The 17,518-nt window shown below is 39.7% G+C and overlaps 2 protein-coding genes across 2 annotated transcripts; both read right to left on the reverse strand.

The window, feature by feature from the left end:
- Window positions 1-3,242: 3,242 nt before the first annotated feature.
- Window positions 3,243-4,688, reverse strand: LOC140774145 (LOB domain-containing protein 41-like). The gene is made up of 2 exons (XM_073117010.1): window positions 4,164-4,688; window positions 3,243-4,041 (listed from the first exon to the last, which is right to left on the reverse strand). The coding sequence occupies exons 1-2, from the start codon at window positions 4,351-4,353 to the stop codon at window positions 3,473-3,475; spliced, it is 759 nt and encodes a 252-aa protein (XP_072973111.1). The 5' UTR covers window positions 4,354-4,688; the 3' UTR covers window positions 3,243-3,472.
- Window positions 4,689-15,631: 10,943 nt separating this feature from the next.
- Window positions 15,632-17,037, reverse strand: LOC140774355 (adenylate isopentenyltransferase-like). The gene has a single exon (XM_073117320.1). The coding sequence runs from the start codon at window positions 16,906-16,908 to the stop codon at window positions 15,910-15,912; it is 999 nt and encodes a 332-aa protein (XP_072973421.1). The 5' UTR covers window positions 16,909-17,037; the 3' UTR covers window positions 15,632-15,909.
- Window positions 17,038-17,518: the final 481 nt, after the last annotated feature.

The raw sequence follows: 17,518 nt of genomic DNA on the forward strand, positions 1-17,518 counted from the left end.
TTACTTGATATTTATTTACCTCATTTAAGTTCAAAGTGGTGAGAGATTTTCTAAAGTTTAGGAGTTGTGTCCTAAAATAAAGAGGAGTGATTGAAAATAAAAATGAGTTATAGTTAACGCCGGTAGCTTTTTCCAAACCCTAGCAAAGTAGAAGTTTTTATTTTTACCTTTTTTTCTCTCACGTTTGACTCCTTAGGACGACATCTTTATGCTCTTTCCTTTTTTCCCTCTTATAGTCTCTTTACCGTTAGAGGAGAGAAAGGGCATCTTGTCCACGTGAATATGTGGCTTTTTCTCTCTTCCTTTATCATTGTTTTACTTTCGGTGCTATCATGAGGGTCAACCACTTTAATCTTCCAACAGGTAGCAAAGTTAGGGCTCTGTTTTCTAGCTCTTCGTTTGCTCAACTCTCACCAATGTTAGTTGAGGAAGGATAGAGTCAAGAGAGGATCATATTGCTACTCCGCTGCTTCCTTTGGCTAGATTAAGTGCTTCTTCAACTTATAGCTTTATTCTTTTTATATAGTTTTTTTTCCCTTCTAAAATTTATACTTAAGAAATAGAGAGAGCCTTTCTTTCCCTCTTCTTCAAAGAAAAATAGGTGCGTGGCAACGGATAATACTGCGTTGATTAGTCCATCTCTACTATTATAGGTGACATTGGATTTCCAAATACTCACGAGCCCATATTCTCAGTGTCCTCGAGTTTAATGTTTTGTTTTTATTTATGATTCTATTTATTATAATTAAATATGAGATTTTTGTCAAATAACTGTCGTAGCATCTCGCCTCTTTAGTGTAATTGCTTATTATTAGAAGTAGAAATTCATCAACTAGAATAAGAAAAATATATAATTTTCATTAAACCCAAACGTATCATCATCATCATCATCATCATCATCATATATATATATATATATATATATATATATACAATCCCAACGCTTCCCGTCAGACTACGAATCTAAAAAAGAAAAATCCCCGCCCTCGAATTCGTGACCCGACAGTGGAAGATCCTCCAACCCAACAAAGAAATCATCCAACCCTATCCGCAAATCCATCTCAGGAATCTGAATCTCCAACCCTTGCTGCTCGTCGAATAGCTCCGCCGTGGATGGCTCTTCTTCCATCGCCGCAGCCTTCCCCTTACTAACATCGAGCACAGAGGAAGGAGACGGCGCAGAGGAATTCGCCACGGCGTTCTCCGTAGTGCAAGAGGTTATACTTCTCCTCTCCTCTTCGAATCGCTTCTTCGCGGCCTTATAAGCCTCGGAGGCCAACTCGGCCGAGTCGAACGTTCCGAGCCAAATGCGTACTCGTCGGATTGGGTCTCTGATCTCCGCCGCCCATTTGCCGGATTGCCTCCGACGAGTACCTTTATAATAATTAGAGTTATTCTTGGGTTTTGGGCTTATCTGGGGTTTAAGCGGTTTCAATATTTCTCGGATCACTCTCTTCCTCTTCTTTCTCTGGAAATCCCGTTCGTCTTCTTCTTCTTCGCTGGAGGAATCGGTGGCGTCCGGGTCGGATAGAAGTACTCGGATTTTTTGAACGCGCTTTGCCATTATAGATCATTAAATTCGATTTTAAAGATGAAGGTAGCTTAGAGTCAAGTGAGAGACCCTCTCAGGAGCAGGAAGAGGAAGAAGAAGCCAAGTATGTGAAGAAATCTCAATCCAAAGTACATCACTCCAGACCTGCGGGGATAAAAGGAGACAACTTTCGTCAAACTGGAGAAGAACTACGAGATGGTTATCTCTTATTTCCTCCATTAGAGCTGGAAAACAGATCAGGAAAATCTTAAACCTCTTTGTCACTGACCTCGAAGATCCAAGCTTTTGTTGCATTTTCGAATACGAAGCAGAGATTTTGGGCTTTGCCACCTTCAATTCTTAGAGAAATGGGTCTCTTGCAAACAACTAATAATCTAAAGCTGCAAGAGAGCTCTACTGCATCGCTCAAACTTGGGAATTTCCAAAGCCGCAAATGGAGAGTAGATGTGAGCAATGAGGCGGTCGTAGGTATAATAAATATCGGCGAAATAATAATTAAATATACATGATAACAGGATTTGTCATCTGAGCATTGGTTGAGGATTCCGGTGGTGGGCGATGGAAATGGAATCGGTCGTAACGTCGGTTACTTGGGTGCATATCTACATATGGTGGTTACTTGGTCTCCAAGTAGCTAGCAAGAGAGAAATTCTACGTTGTTTTCTCTTTTTTTATTTAATAATTTTATTAAACCACTTTATATTGTATCTTTATTTTGCATATAGAAGCTCAGACTCAGCTCAAAGAATTATTTATTAAAATTAATTTTTAAATTTAAATATAGGCTCAACTTGTAAATAGTATTAGGTTTGGTGGCTTTAGCTTATTATTTTGGTCTATAGATTTTACTTTTAATACCTCATAAACAGTCAGAATTAACTTCAATTTAACAGCATATATATAATATATATATATATATATATATATATATATATATATATATATATATATATATATATATATATATATATATATATATATATATATGGTGTTATTTTTCTTTTTAACATAAGAAATTAACCATCAGAACACTACAGCCGACGGCCCAAAATGTACTGCCACCTATTGCATATTATATTACATATTGCTCCCTGGATAAGACATTTATTGTGCAAGTAATGGCCGCGAGAGTTTTTAATTTAAAAGGGAGATTTCCTTGTCCTCTAAACATAATTATGAACAAATGAGAGGGTGAAATCGAAAAATAGTATTCATTTAGTCACCGTCACAACCCTAGTGTCGTTGTTTCCACGTACTTTGCGGGTGGGCAAAATCTTCCAGAATCCATTAGTGGGCCCAGAAGCCCCCAATCCACCACAATTCGTACCTTTCACTGGGCCCAGGCCCAACAAGTTCATTTAACTAGTGGGTGGCTTCCTTTGATCCCAACAAAAATTAGAACCTAATTAGCCATAATAAATAAAAAAGAACGAGATTTGGGCATGACTACCACTAAACTTTTAAAATTATTATAACTGTACTCTTTTAAAATTAATCACTTAATTTGTTAAAACTAACTAACTAACTATAATTAAAGCACAACTCTTTCAAAAATATCATTAGCTATCAGTGCCTACTAATTAAAATATAATTAATTAAGAAAACTTCTACCTTTACATGATTTATTTATAATTTTATCCAAGATATTTTCTTTTTTTTTTGAAAGTTTTGGGTGGCAATTATATAAGAGAGGCAAAAGGAAGATATTGATCTCAGTAACTTTCTTCCATCTTCTCTGTCTATAACATCTAAGATATATTACATATAGGAATCCCAAAAGATTATATATATACACGTTACAGCACCAAGAGATATATTAAAGAGATAGGAGGGAGAGAGATTATTGTGAAGGAGAATAAACAATTGTACTTAAAACACCGCCAAAACTTATGTCTATAACTAATTCGCATCTCTACTCGATCACGCCGCCAATTCCAGCCCAAGATCCATCCCGTAGTTACCGGGTCGGGTCGGGCGTGAGGTCTTAGAAACCGAAGCTGAAACCGGTTCGAACCCGAGCGTCAACTCCAAACCAACCTCCTCCTCCTCCTCCTCCTCCTCCTCCTCCTCGTCCCCTTCCTCAGACCGGGGGGGGCTCGGCTCGGCTTGGCTCACGTGCGACCCAGCCGCCTCCATGGTGTCGACGGAGAATAAGCTCTCGTTCTCGGACCCGGTGGACTCGGGCTCGCCGGAGTCGGCTCGCGGCGTCGGCTTGCGAGCGGTCCGCTTGAACCGGTTGCGGGTTTTGGTGACCTTGTGTATTCCAGTCTGGTCCTTGGAGACGTGGCGGATGTCGCAGGCCTTGAGGGGAGGGGAGGACGCGGACGCGGCGGCCTCGTAGGGGATCTGGACGATGGGGGCGCCTTTTAGCACGGACTCGACGGCGGCTTGGCACATTTGCCAGCTTCCGGCCCACAGTAGACCGGCCGAGCCGTAGATCGGGTTCACGATTCGACCGCAAGCCTCGTACAGCAACGATCGAAATATAGCTGAATTCAACACAAAAATAAAAAAAACCAAGATAAGAACTCTGATTCAAATTTTAGATAATTGAGGGGTCAAATTGCAAATAACCAAAAAAAAAAGATAGACGAGGTTTATGTAAACTTACAAGGACGGAGGTGGTCGGGACCGGCGCTGATAAGATTCATGAGCCCAGCCCGGCCGTAGAACTTGGCGAGGAAGACGGTAGCATTGGCTTGGGCCTCAGGGCTCTTGATCCACTGCAAGCACGGCCGGATGTTGCAGTCCTCGCCACACCCCTTCCGGAGCACACGACACCCATTGCAGCTCATCCTCATCTTTGCTCTCTATCCTAGTCCCGGAATAACTCTTACCCGATGGTGGGAATAAGTGGAGACGAACTCGGATTGCGATGTGTATGAGAGAAGAAGAATGGGAAGGAGGGGGTGTATATAAGTATCGAGAAAAGGAGAGCCGTGGGTTTGCGGCGTGGCCAGTGGTTTCTATATTTTGGGAAGGCTGGTTTGCCTCTCCTGGGCCCCGCGCACCTGGATAAGTCGACTTATTCGCAGAATTAGAGGAGAATAGTAGGTCCGATAACGGCATGCAAGCGAGTCCAAAACTGGGGAGAGTAAAACCCCGGCGCGTGGCATCCATGTCAGCGCCACATATTAGCATGAGATGAAGAGGTTAGAAGTAATAAGAGAGGGGTTGAAGAAAACCATCGTTTTTCTGCCTCCCGGTTTTGTGGAGTGGAGTGGAGTGCAGTGGAGGTCGCACAGGGATAAGATAATCCCCGGTTTCCGGTATCCGTGTTTTTATTCCAAGACCGTGGGCGGCCTGGGAACTTGGGCTAGTGGTTTTATCTCCCCTCCCCGTATGGACCCACCTAGTTATTTCCGGAATAACTTTATTCATAATATTAGTGTGTATTAAGTAGTATACGAAGATTAATAAGACAGATAGATAGACAGACAGATAGATAGACGATGACGTCGTCGTATGGATAAATTATAGGCGCCTTATTCTGCCACCTTATTCCGTTTCCCTCCCGCCATGCCGCTGTTCCTTCTTACTCGGGCTATATTTATCTATCCGCTGTTGGAATAAGGCCTGGTATTTTATTCCGGATAAATTATTCTGCAAAGGAGACGTAACCAAATGCAACTCTTTCGATCTATCAATCCCGTGTGCCGAGCCCATTGATTCAGACCCGAACCTAAACTGGATCCAGTCTCCATTTGTTTGAATAAAAAGTAATCAACATCTAGAAGCTTATTCTATGTTTTCCTTACATTGTCTTTGGCTTCTTTTAATCCCAATAGAATTCCCACTTGGAGGTGTTATTTGTTTATATAAATAAAATAAAAATAAACTATATATGCAACTTGGAGAGTGGGAGAAGAGAGCAGTTTCAATGGACCAGTAGATAGGAGATGCCAATTTCTCGTGAAGAATTTTACCTCAGCATTCATTATCCTGCTGTTGAATATTTTATTCGATTCAAATCCTAATCCAGCATTAGAGACTATAAATTATATATAATTTCATCCTCTGTCACCACCAAACTTGGAGAGTGAGTTCCAACTTATTTTATTTTCCCGTGGTTTTTAAACCTACTGTTTCCTATCCGAACTTCGGAAAATTACATATAAAATTATAAATATATATTAAAAAAACATTCTAAATTATATTTGAATTAATATAATTAAAATATTTTTAGTATGACTTAGTTAAGAATATTTTTATAATTTTTTAATATAATTAATTTAACTAATAAATCTAGCTGCACGATATTTTATATATATATTCATTAAATTATAAGGTTTAATTTATAAAAAATAAAAATATAAGATGTAAATTATAATTTTATTAAAAAACAGAGTATTATATTTTTGTATATATATATATATATTTTTTTTTCTATTGGCTGGATTTCTCCTCCACAAACTATTTTAATTTATCTTATCTATCCATTTATCTGTTGTGGGGTAAATAAATCCCGATATCTTTTATCTAATTCGCTGCATCTGGATTGAGATATCGGAATCGTATCCTTGAAATCAAATTCCGGGGTTGGAGCAATCTGTGTGCCGAGCCCACATCGATCGTCGGTTCTGATTCGATCCGGACCCCACCATTCATCCTCCTACTTGTTCTGCACCCAATCCAAGCAATTTGGGTCGACATAGGAGCCCACTGCATTTGACTTCTTTCTTAATTGCTTCCATTTCCAATCAGATTGAATACAAACAAAGACAGAGTAAGAGAGAGGAATGCTCTCTTCTTCTTCTTTTCTTTTTAGTCAATTCTTTCTCTTTGCATTTCCCAAAATCCCTCTAAAATAATTCAATGTACCTAAGTGATTGAGTAGTCTTCGCAAAGGACTCAAAATATTTTATAATTATATTTACTTTTGAATATATAGAAAAGAAAAAATATATACAAGCTAAGTATAAGACCTCCAAAATAAATGAACGGCTCAAGCTCAACTTGAACTTGAACAAAGTCGGCTCGTTCTCGCTCAGGCTCGCCCGATTTACACCCTAGGTCAAGTATTAGGTTGAACTTGGCTCGAAAATAAAGGAATCAAAGAACCTGAACAAAGTCAGCTTGCTCTCACTTGGGCTCGCCCCGTTTACACCCTGGGTCAAGTATTAGGTTGAACTTGGCTCGAAAGTAAACGAATCAAAGAATCTGAACAAAGTCGGCTCGCTCGGTTTACACCCTGAGTCAAGTATTAGGTTGAACTTGGCTCGAAAGTAAAGGAATCAAAGAACTCGAATAAAGTCAGCTCGCTCTCACTTGGGCTCGCCCCGTTTACACCTTGGGTCAAGTATTGGGTTGAACTTGGCTCGAGAGTAAACGAATCAAAGAACTCTAACAAAGTCAGCTCGCTCTCGCTCGGGTTCACCCGGTTTACGCCCTAGGTCAAGTATTGGGTTGAACTTGGCTCGAAAGTAAACAAATCAAAGAACTCGAATAAAGTCGGCTCACTCGAACTCCCCCGATTTACACCCTGGGCCAAGTATTGGGTTGACATCAGAGTCATGGGCTGTAGATGGGCTTGGTGCTTTGAGCCCAGTAAGAGAGTTGTTGGGCTGACTCATGGGCCTTATAAAGCTTTTACCCGGCCCAACACTATTATATTTACCTGTTGTAAACTTCAAATCTTTTTTTAGAAATAAAATAATATTCTGAATATTAATTAATTCACCTCCATAGAAGAGTTCTAAACATGTAGCTAACATACCTTAGAACTGCATTTTATGAATTAATAAAGTCACTTTCAAAACCTGATTAAGAAATAGTAAATGAATTTTTTAAGTACTTGCAAGAGTGATCACATCAATGGATCCTAATTCCTACCACTTATTATTTTCACTAAGAGCCTCTCAAAATTTTCATTTTAGGCTTTTCTTTTTCTAATTAGTAATGCTATTAGTGCAAAGACCATGGGACAAAATTATAATAATGATGGGACTAACCAGAGGGATTTATCTAGTAATCTAACACAGTTAAGAGTTGAGTTGGATAACTTTTTGACTAAGGTCTCATATTTATCCAGATCTATTGGGGGATAAAGTCAGCTATCGGCCAAATGGTGATTGAGATATTACTTATTATTATTTAGCAAATAGTCTAAATAATGCACCAATGATTCTGATATCAAATTGTTGGGAGACAGGGGAGTTCATATCTAAGTAAAATAAGATTATATAAAAACCTTAGCCCCCTTTTATTTTAGAAATATAATTTTTTATTTAAAATAAAATAAAAAAATTATATTTTAGAATAATAGCTAAATATTATAATAGCTCAATTCTAGAATACAAAGATTATTGATCAAAATTACATCTTATATCACACACCAATCTAAATATTAATTTACCCTTAATACCTATCTCAAAATCTATTTTATATCAAATAAATTTTTTTTTTATAAAAACTCCATATTATATTTTTATTTAGAATACAAGTAAATATAAAATAATTATTTTTAAAATAAAGATATTATTTTATAGTTTACAAAAAAATATTTATTTTAGAATTAATCTTATTTGTAAAGTAAAAAACGTTTAAAACTGAACTCAACTCAAATTATTAGATAAAACTCTAAAAGAGTTTATTAAAACTCTTTTATTATTTTTTTTTTTTCAATTTTTCCAATGTATAAAGTAAAATCCATATTCAAACGTGGGAAATGGACGTGTAGGTGAAGGTACAACATAATAAATTTTTAATTAATTAATAATGACGTCACAAATGGGTAATTGGGACGAAACTTCGTTAAAAAGCGATAGGCCCAATAAACAACCACCTAGATTGACTTATGTCAAAAGTGTATCTGTAGCTAAAAAAGATTGGAAATTAAGCATTCCTAATTCATCCTAACAAAAAAGAAAAAAGAAAGAAAATCACTATGCCTGATAAATAGTTATGTTTGGGAAAGTCGACATGAGATATCTACAATAATCGAAAATCCTTTTGATTTTCTAGGGATTCGATTGTTGATATAGAAGCTTAATCAGGACTTTGGGAATCAGTTTCTATTCCTTTGCACGGTACACCTCCTGCCAACAAAACACCACAGTAGCATCTCTGAAAATTCACCCCCCTCCTCCCTATCAAAAGTACCATCAACATTTATGTTAATAACTCGAGGGTTTTGGGGGTGCCACTTAGGCATTGTGAAATTCTTATTCGAGTTTTTGATAGATTTTTAGAAATAATCAACAGTCAGCATTGATGTATTCTCCAGAGTTGATAAACATAAGGTTTGGAAAACATAGGTGTTCGGAAGTTTTTCAAATTTGTCAAGAGAGTTAGTATGTCCCATCATAAATCCAGTCCCTAACAGCTAGTCCCCATTAAAGAAAGAAAAAATGGATACCCAAAACAGTCATAGAAAGGTCCCAACATCACATTCAAGAAAAAGATGCTCCACAGATCCATCCCTACCACAGATATTACATCTGGCGTCAATTGAGAGGCCACATTTAAAAAGTCTATCTTTGGTTGGCAATCTTCACCTTGTTAGTTTTCAATGGAAACATTTAATCCTCAAGGCAATATTCGAATTCCACAGAGATTTTTTATTTTTTGTCGGTATTAGAAAATTGTACAATAGATTTTTGGAATAGAAAGCGATAAGCTAGACACTTAACCGTAGGAAGCCCTTTAGTATCATGCATCCATATCCAAACATCCCTTGTGAGGATTCTTGGAAGTTGCAAATTAAGAATTTGCTCCCCAAAATCAGTCCAAACCAAAGATTGACTCTATTAGTATCCCAATTATCTAGACGTATCAGTCTAGCCACTTTTTTTGGTCCTGAACTTAATGTTCATATTCAAGTAAGTCAGTTTCCAAGCAATAGACATATCAAAAATCCATGGGTCATGAATGATACAAGTAGAACACATATCACCAATGTAACGTGTAACAACCCAATCTAAAAAAAAAAAAAAAAATTTCATGGGCACGACGCGACCGGCCGCACTGTGGCCGGCCTCGTGCCCATGCCAGCTGCTCATGCTAGCAGATCATAATAGCATTATGAATTCAGGAGGTTAATCTTAGTAACTTTAGTTCATTTATAATGATTTTATGGATTTGTTTAAGATGTGTTTCTGTATTTTTAAAAGATCAAGTATGATGGATTAGTATATATTGGTTTATGAATTGAATATTATATCTGTCGAAATATTGAAGAGATTATTGGATCACTTAATAGAACTCCATGGATAGTCTTTGGATCGGAATATCGATATCATTAAGCGATATTTTGGTGGATATACTAGTAGTGATGGTAATTAAATAGATAATGATCAAACTGGAATTATGTGAATCGAGGAATGAATACTTTGGATATAGAAATGATTGATAGAAAGATCATTATAAAGTTTATCATGTATGTTTCTTGAGATAGTTAAATCCTTTTAGATATTGCAGATTAAGAAGGAAGATAATGTGGAGAATTAGAAGAGGATATAAATTTCGGTTGAGGTTGCATTAGGATTTACATTGATAGGTCGGATTTGATGCACTGTATGTTATTCTGAAGAATGTATTATGAATACACGTTGATATTGTAGTCTTATATGGATAGGTATGATCTCTTATATTGATTTACCTAGTAATTTGTATAATAGTTTAAGCATTTGAACATTGCACTTTAAATAAGAGAGTTTGTGTTATCGCCTAAATTTTATGAGGATATCGGATGATGCTGAGTATGTTTAGATTAGTGAGATTATTTATTTAGGAAGAGAAGCATGGGTTAAGTATTTCGGATGTTTTGAAATAACTTGTATTTATCGTTCTACTTGGTATTAGTGATTGTATTGAGGGATAATCCATTGTGTATGTTTGGAATCGGAGTATTAATTCAATAGATTGGAGATAATTTACTTAAATAGGTTGTATAGTATTATCATAGGTGATTATGGCATTACGATGTGTATTGTGGTAGTTAGCAGGAAAAGTGATAAAATTGTGATAGCTTGAGGTATTTTGGAGTAAAATATGATTTACTTAATAGATGACAACACATTTTATATTGTAGAATGAACGTACGCTTATTTGCAAACCAGTGGTATTATTGATGTTTATGGACATGGTATAATTACCTGACTCACTTAGATCTAGAAATTTAAATTTTGTAAGTGGGTTACTTGTGGTTGTCTAATGTTAGGAGTTAATGAGTAAACTAATAAGTGAAGTATAAGTTATAAATCTGAAAAAGTGAGATGGCTCAGTAGTCGATTTGATTAGAAGGTACTAGAACTAGATTTGTAGATTTCCTTACAATACTAGTGTGATTTAAATTTCGAGGTCGAAATTTTTATAAGGGGGGAAGGAAAATGTAACAACCCAATCCAAAAAAAAAAAAAAAATCATGGGCACGACGCGACCGGCCACACTGTGGCCGGCCTCGTGCCCATGCCAGCTGCTCATGCAGCTTGGTGGGGCGCCACGCGCCTGCGGCTGCGGCCAGCTGGCCGCGGTGGGCCCCGGCGCCGCCACTACTTCTCCTCTACCGCCTTCCCTCTCTCTCTCTCTCTCTCTCTCTCTCTCTCTCTCTCTCGATGCTCTCTCTCTATCTCTCTCTCTCTCTCGTCGAGGCCGGCTATCGCCGTCGCCACCTCCACGAGCGCCGGTGAGCTCCTCTCTCTCTCTCTCTCTCTCTCTCTTGCCCGAGGGTGGGCTCGTCGGAGCTGAGCCACCGGCGAGAGGCCGACCGCTGGCTGGCCAGCAGCGGCCGATGCCCTCCCCGCCGGCCCGGGTCCGCAACCGCCTCCCTCACCTCCTCTCTTTCTTCTCTTTCTCTTCTGTTCTTCTTCTTCCTCTTCTTCTTCTTCTTCTTCTTTCTTTCCTTCTTTCTTTCTTTCTTTCTTTTTCTCCTTCTTCCTCAGCTCCTTCTCTTTCTTTCTGCCAGCACTGATGGCAGATGTGATTAATATATTAATTAATTAGTTTATTTATGTTATTTATTTAGATATTTTTCTTCTTAATTAATGCAAATAGATTATTTAGACATGAACTATTTTAATAATATTATATATCCTTCAATATAATTTTATTAATGATAATTTTTATCATTAATGATTAATTAGGTATAAATATATGTAATACTTATATTTATTTATTTATTTACATATCTATTAGATTAATAGATAGATTTGTAAATTATAATTATTAGATTTATATTCTAATATTCTTATGATCTACATTTTAAGTCATTCTATTAATTTATTATACATTATTATTTTGTAACAAATAAGATAATGACTACAGAGTCCCTAATTAATCAAGATATAATTTAATTATAATTAGGTTTTTATCTATATTTATATTTTATTTATAATTAAAATCTAGCTAATCATAAATATAAGTAGAAATTCTAAAATCTAATAAATCATCATATTTTACTCGAACGGATTATAATGGGATAAACAACTAACTTTATGTTACTTAAACATTTTCAGATCCCGAACCCCTTATTTGAGACCCCGTTGTCCTTGCTAGCGAGAAGTGTCACACGGTTGATGAGCGGATGTAAGGGATACGTGGTTTGTATCTTCTGATCAGTGTGAGTAGTCTTATCCCCTAGATCCCTTTCTCAAATTAGGTTATATTATATATTATGTACATGCATGTTTTGGCCTCCAGCATGATTATATGACTTTATTTAGAGATGATTTCAGTCGAGCATATTTTATCATGCATTTGATTTGGCTGATCTAGGATATGAATACATTGGTGATATATAGAGATGATTGGAGATGATTATACTGTTATGATTTTATGTCGGGATGATTTCTATCATGAGTATGCATGTGATAGATTAGCATGAGTATGCATGTGTTAGATACATGGTTGGAGTTTGCATTACATCATTTTGCTCTTGATTCCTATTCCACCTAAATTCCTGTTATACATTGACTTATTATCGTACTGGATATATGCATATGATTTGTCATTTTAAAAAGGAAAGCATGAAATGTGATTAATAGGATAGTTGATAGAAAGCGTGAGGATACCCGAGTGGGCGCGAGGGTTAGGACGCGCTTGGTGGATGATTGATCGCTCGACATGGTCGCGATCCTGTTGGCCTTACGTCCGAGGTCGTTAGTCTGTGTGCGCAGCAGACATTCGGACACATGCCGTTCGCCAGGACATATGTGGCGAGTTATCCTCACGAGATTTCTATCAGCTAGAGGGGTGCCCGGTCTGGATGGATGTTGATACCCTTAGCGGATGGTAGGGTATGGTTATATTTGAGATACTCCTTGCGAATGGCAGAGTATGCTCTGAGCCTTCGGGCATGATGTTGAGACCGGGTACCGGGTGTTGACTGTGCACAGTGGTCTAGTATGATGATATTATACCGAGATGTCGGTGATGATCGTGATGTTGAGAAATGCATATGATTTCATTATTATCTGACATACCTGATTATCGAGTGGTCAATATGCATCATATATGGTTGCATTTGATATCATAGCATGGTCATGGTCGACATGCATTATGTGTCATATTTGAGAGAGAGTTATGATGATAGTATGACATAGAGATTTGTTTACTCATGGTCGATAATTATATACTTTTATCAGTTATGACATGTTATCTACTTTTCATTATATATTATTGAGGATACATTTATATACTCATTCATGACATGATACTCTTTCTGATTCATATTATCCAGTACATGATTTACTCTCTGTTTGGCATCACTGATTCGGGGTAAGATCTATTCACTGAGCCTTTTGCTCATGACTCTCTTTATTTCTTTTCTAACCCCTCATTTTGTGGTACGTGATAGCGAACTGAGATATCTTGGGAAGATATTTTAGAGTGATGATGATGTGAGCTATTGATGCGAGACGGTATAGAAGATAGTTTAACCAGACATTGAGTTGTATCGTTGTTTGTTATATTTATACCTTATTGTATCAAACGATGACTTGTATAATATAGGTCGAATCATAGTGTACTCTTGTATTAGTTATTTTAGTTGTATCTTGATGGTTTGTTGTGGCCTGTGTGGGTCCTGCCAGATTATGTAGCAGTCTAGTGCATATTATTGTGGACTTTGATAATCATATGTTAACAGGTTTATTTGGTTAAGAGTATGATTTATTTGATGATGGATTATATGATCATAGATAGGTTAGCAGGTTTTATTTGATGATGTCATGATTATATGTGCATAGGAGAGTATCCGGGCGTGACGGGCCCCGCCCGACTTGTCGCGTGCGTCGCGCGTGCCGTGCGACCGCGTGGGCGTGCACGTGCCGTGCCGGGCGGGGGCGTTACATAACATGTAAAATCGTCTCTAAGCTGTGCAGTAGATTCACACAAATGCTTGTAAAAAAACCAAAAAAATGCTTCCTGATATGTTTTTCTCACCAATATTTATGTATTAACGGGTTGTTGCTTACTCGGATCCGAGACGGCAACCTAAAACCCTCCCACCGAGATTAGACGTGTGAGAAGGCGTTCACGTGGGCTAGTTCTACATGGCGGCAACTTACTATTGGTAGTAAGTCCACTCAAGGTATTTCCAACCGGGAAAGGCACATTTGGTTTCAAGGGAGCCTCAAGCCCAACCGCCTATAGTGTCTCGCCATTCTGAGGCGGAGCCTTGGTATCCGTTGGCACCTTGGGGTGTGTGAGAGACACGTGTGACCTAGGCAGGGAGCCACCCTCAACCGAGGCGCCCCGCCGTGAGCCTAGGCTCAACTTGGTGTTGAACCAACGGTTCCCTAGTGCGAGTTAGACTAACCCAATCCAACTGTGTGTCTGTCTCCACGGCCATAGTGGTTGTAACCACCGCGAGTGCCGCCGCCACCACTTCCGACACGGGAAGAACGATGACTGACTAATATCCTTGGTTCGTAATCCGATTGAACCACCTTAGTACTCTTTATAGCCACATCATCAGAATCACATGTAAAGGTTTGCTGATTCGTGGTGGTATCCATAGGGGACTTACCTTTATCATCACCATTTCGGTGATCCTCCATCACCGGAGACACTCGCTTACTAGGACACTATCATTCGATGGCCAACAATAGCACAAATAAAGCAAACAGATGGTAAATTTTTATAAGCTACATGCCGATAAAATTGTTTACCTAGTGAGAAAAGATGAAAGCCCTTCTTAATTGGCTTCTCAAGACCAAGCTCGACATAAACTCTCACATAACATTCTCAGCCTAGCACAGCAGATGGATCATAACTCCCAAAGGTGAGCACAAGATCATTGTAGTATCATCTATCCTTGAGGGTTTGCCCACCCGAGCAACAATCTGCACCAAGATATGAGGTTTCCATAGGCAACAGTAATTACTTCCTCCTTTGGTCGGAAATCCAGTTACATTTCATTAAGTTAAAGAGTTAAACCTCTTATCGACCACGGGCCGCCCTTAGTGAGAACTACTCCCATATCCTCTTCATTAGCAAATTTGAAGAGGAAAAAACCTCAGTTTTATCCACAATTAAGACTGGTTCGGACAGTTTCCATGGCCTCATGAGCGCTACTTCAACTATATGGAGTGGGGGGGACTTACCAAGGAACTTACCATAAACAATCATCTTCCACTTTGGCCAGCTATCCTCCAACAAATCTGGGTCGATTTTAAGAAACTCTGTGGACGTCTACGCTAGTCCAGCTAGTTGCTCTTCTGAGATTAGTCCTATTCGTGGGCGTCTTGGGATTTCTCCTCTCACAATCGAACTCTAAGAACACGATTTGGTAGCATCTCGATCCCAGGAGGAGACTGACGTGAAAGGGGGACATCACTTGGAGGTCGGCTTCAAAGAAGAACGCGAGGGGGAGCCCCATTAGGGGCCCTCACCCTCCACCATGGCAAGGAGGAAAAGGGAAAAGCCAATCGTCAGAAACTGTCTTCTCATGAGTCATTCACTTTGCACCCTTTTGCATTGTCCACACTCAAAACGTGAGTGAGAATGGACTCAAAACGTGAGCGAGAATGGAGGGTACCAAGGTGAATCATTAATAAGAGAGAGAGAGAGAGAATAAAAAAAAGAAAGGATTAAAATGCAAAGAGTGAGTAATTAATTATTCATTCATCAAAACCTTCCACAGAAAAAAACAAAAATATATTAAAAAAAAAAACCCTCCATTACTCTTCATCTTTTCTCTCTCTTCCGATTCAATGTGGAATCTTAGAAACAGAGAAGAAAAGGTGCTCACAAACTTGCTCTCTCTCTCTCTCTCTCTCTCTCTCTCTCTCTCTCTCTCTCTCTATTTTTATTTTTAATCTCTAACTCTGTGAGATAGAATAAATTGAGATTTCTAAACTGGGGCGCAGTTAGAGCTATCGAATATGAATAACTCATAGAATATGAAACTAAACGAGTCATGCTCTTAAGTGAAAAGGAAGGATGAGTTGTTCCTCTTGCACCTCTTCCTCTTCATTGCCGCCGCGTAGGAAGCTTTCCAGAGCTTCCATGGTGGGACCCAGTACATCTCGTTCCCAGGAGGCTGCTTCGGCTTTCTTGCCCTTCCCGTACAATCTCGCCGCCACAGCCGCCGTGGCGTCCACCCTCGTCATCGCCCAACCCCACTCCTCTCCCATCTTTCGTATCTTCCCCACCTGGGCCGCCGCGAGCCGCCGCGTGTTCGCCTTCACCGCCGCCACCGCCTCCTCGTGACTCCACTCATTCCGGAAAAACTTGCCGAACTCCGGCACCCCAATCGCCTTCCCCAACCCCACGTGCCTCGCGCCTCTCTCCAAGTACTCCCGCAGCTCCCCATCCATCCCGCCCTCCACCATCTCGTCCACCCTCCGGTCCAAATACTCCCCCAACAACTCCCCCTCCACGTCCACCCAAACAAAGCAGCACCGGCTCCTCACCCCCCACCTCCGCCGCCTCGCCGCCGCGAACGGGTCGGAGCCGGGCACGAAGCCGTCGGCCACGAGCGCGTGGATGAACGAATTCGACCCGCCGGCCACCACCGGCACGCGGCCGCGCTCGGCGATCCCGGTGACGGCGCAGCCGGCCAGAGACCGGAACCCCGCCGGCGTCAGCTCGCCGGCGGCAGGGTTGATGTCGCCGAGGAGGTGGTGCGGCACGCCGCGGCGGTCTGCCGCGGATATCTTGTTGGTGGTGATGTCGAGGCCGCGGTACACCTGTATCTTGTCGGAGTTAACCACCTCCCCGCCGACCCTCGTCGCGACGTCGATGGAAAGCTTTGACTTCCCGGTCCCCGTCGCCCCCATGATCACCACCATGCCCATCTTCCTTCGTCTCTGCTGGTAGTAGTAATAATAGTAGCCGTTTTCACGGGCAACGGCCACGGCCGGCATCAGACTCCGGTGGAGAAGGCTTCTGGTGCCGGATAAAGATATTCTCATATAGAATAAGTAGACCCAATTCACCGAAAGCTAATCAATCGCAAGAGGAGATGGATGCTATCTATATTTATTCTCATTTCGAGTGATCAACTAGTAGTAGTAGTAGTAGGAGTCGTTGCATGTTTTGGCGTTGGCAAGATAACATCATCGCATCATCTCCTTTTATATTATTAGAGGAGAATAATCTAAAGTTATTGTGAATAAATCGAAGTAATTAATCATTGTAGTGACTAGTAAGCATCAAAAATAGTTGAAAAAGTGGCTTAATTAACATGGTATCAGAATCCGAGCCGTAGAATTCAAGCTTAAGCTTGACATGAAGATTCTTCAATTGTCATTCATCAGCTTGGTGTTGTCTAGTTGACCTCCTGTTATATTTGCTGCTGCTCTAAGGCTAAGGGTGACTATTTGCAACTTAGGCCCTTCTTTTCTTTGTCCCAATTAAGTTTCCATTGACATTTGAGGCGACGACTTGAGAGGAGAAGAGAAGAAGAAAATTTGATCAAGTTGCAAACTTGGGAGGATGCTTTGGAGGACTCGAGGAGAAGGGATTTGAAGGTATTGGATGCATGGGAATTTGATTACTTGAGATCTTTTTTTTATAAAAAAA

Source organism: Typha angustifolia, chromosome 13 (assembly GCF_048772165.1).
Source record: "Typha angustifolia cultivar Huaian chromosome 13, ASM4877216v1, whole genome shotgun sequence".
In the NCBI taxonomy this organism is placed as follows: Eukaryota; Viridiplantae; Streptophyta; class Magnoliopsida; order Poales; family Typhaceae; genus Typha; species Typha angustifolia.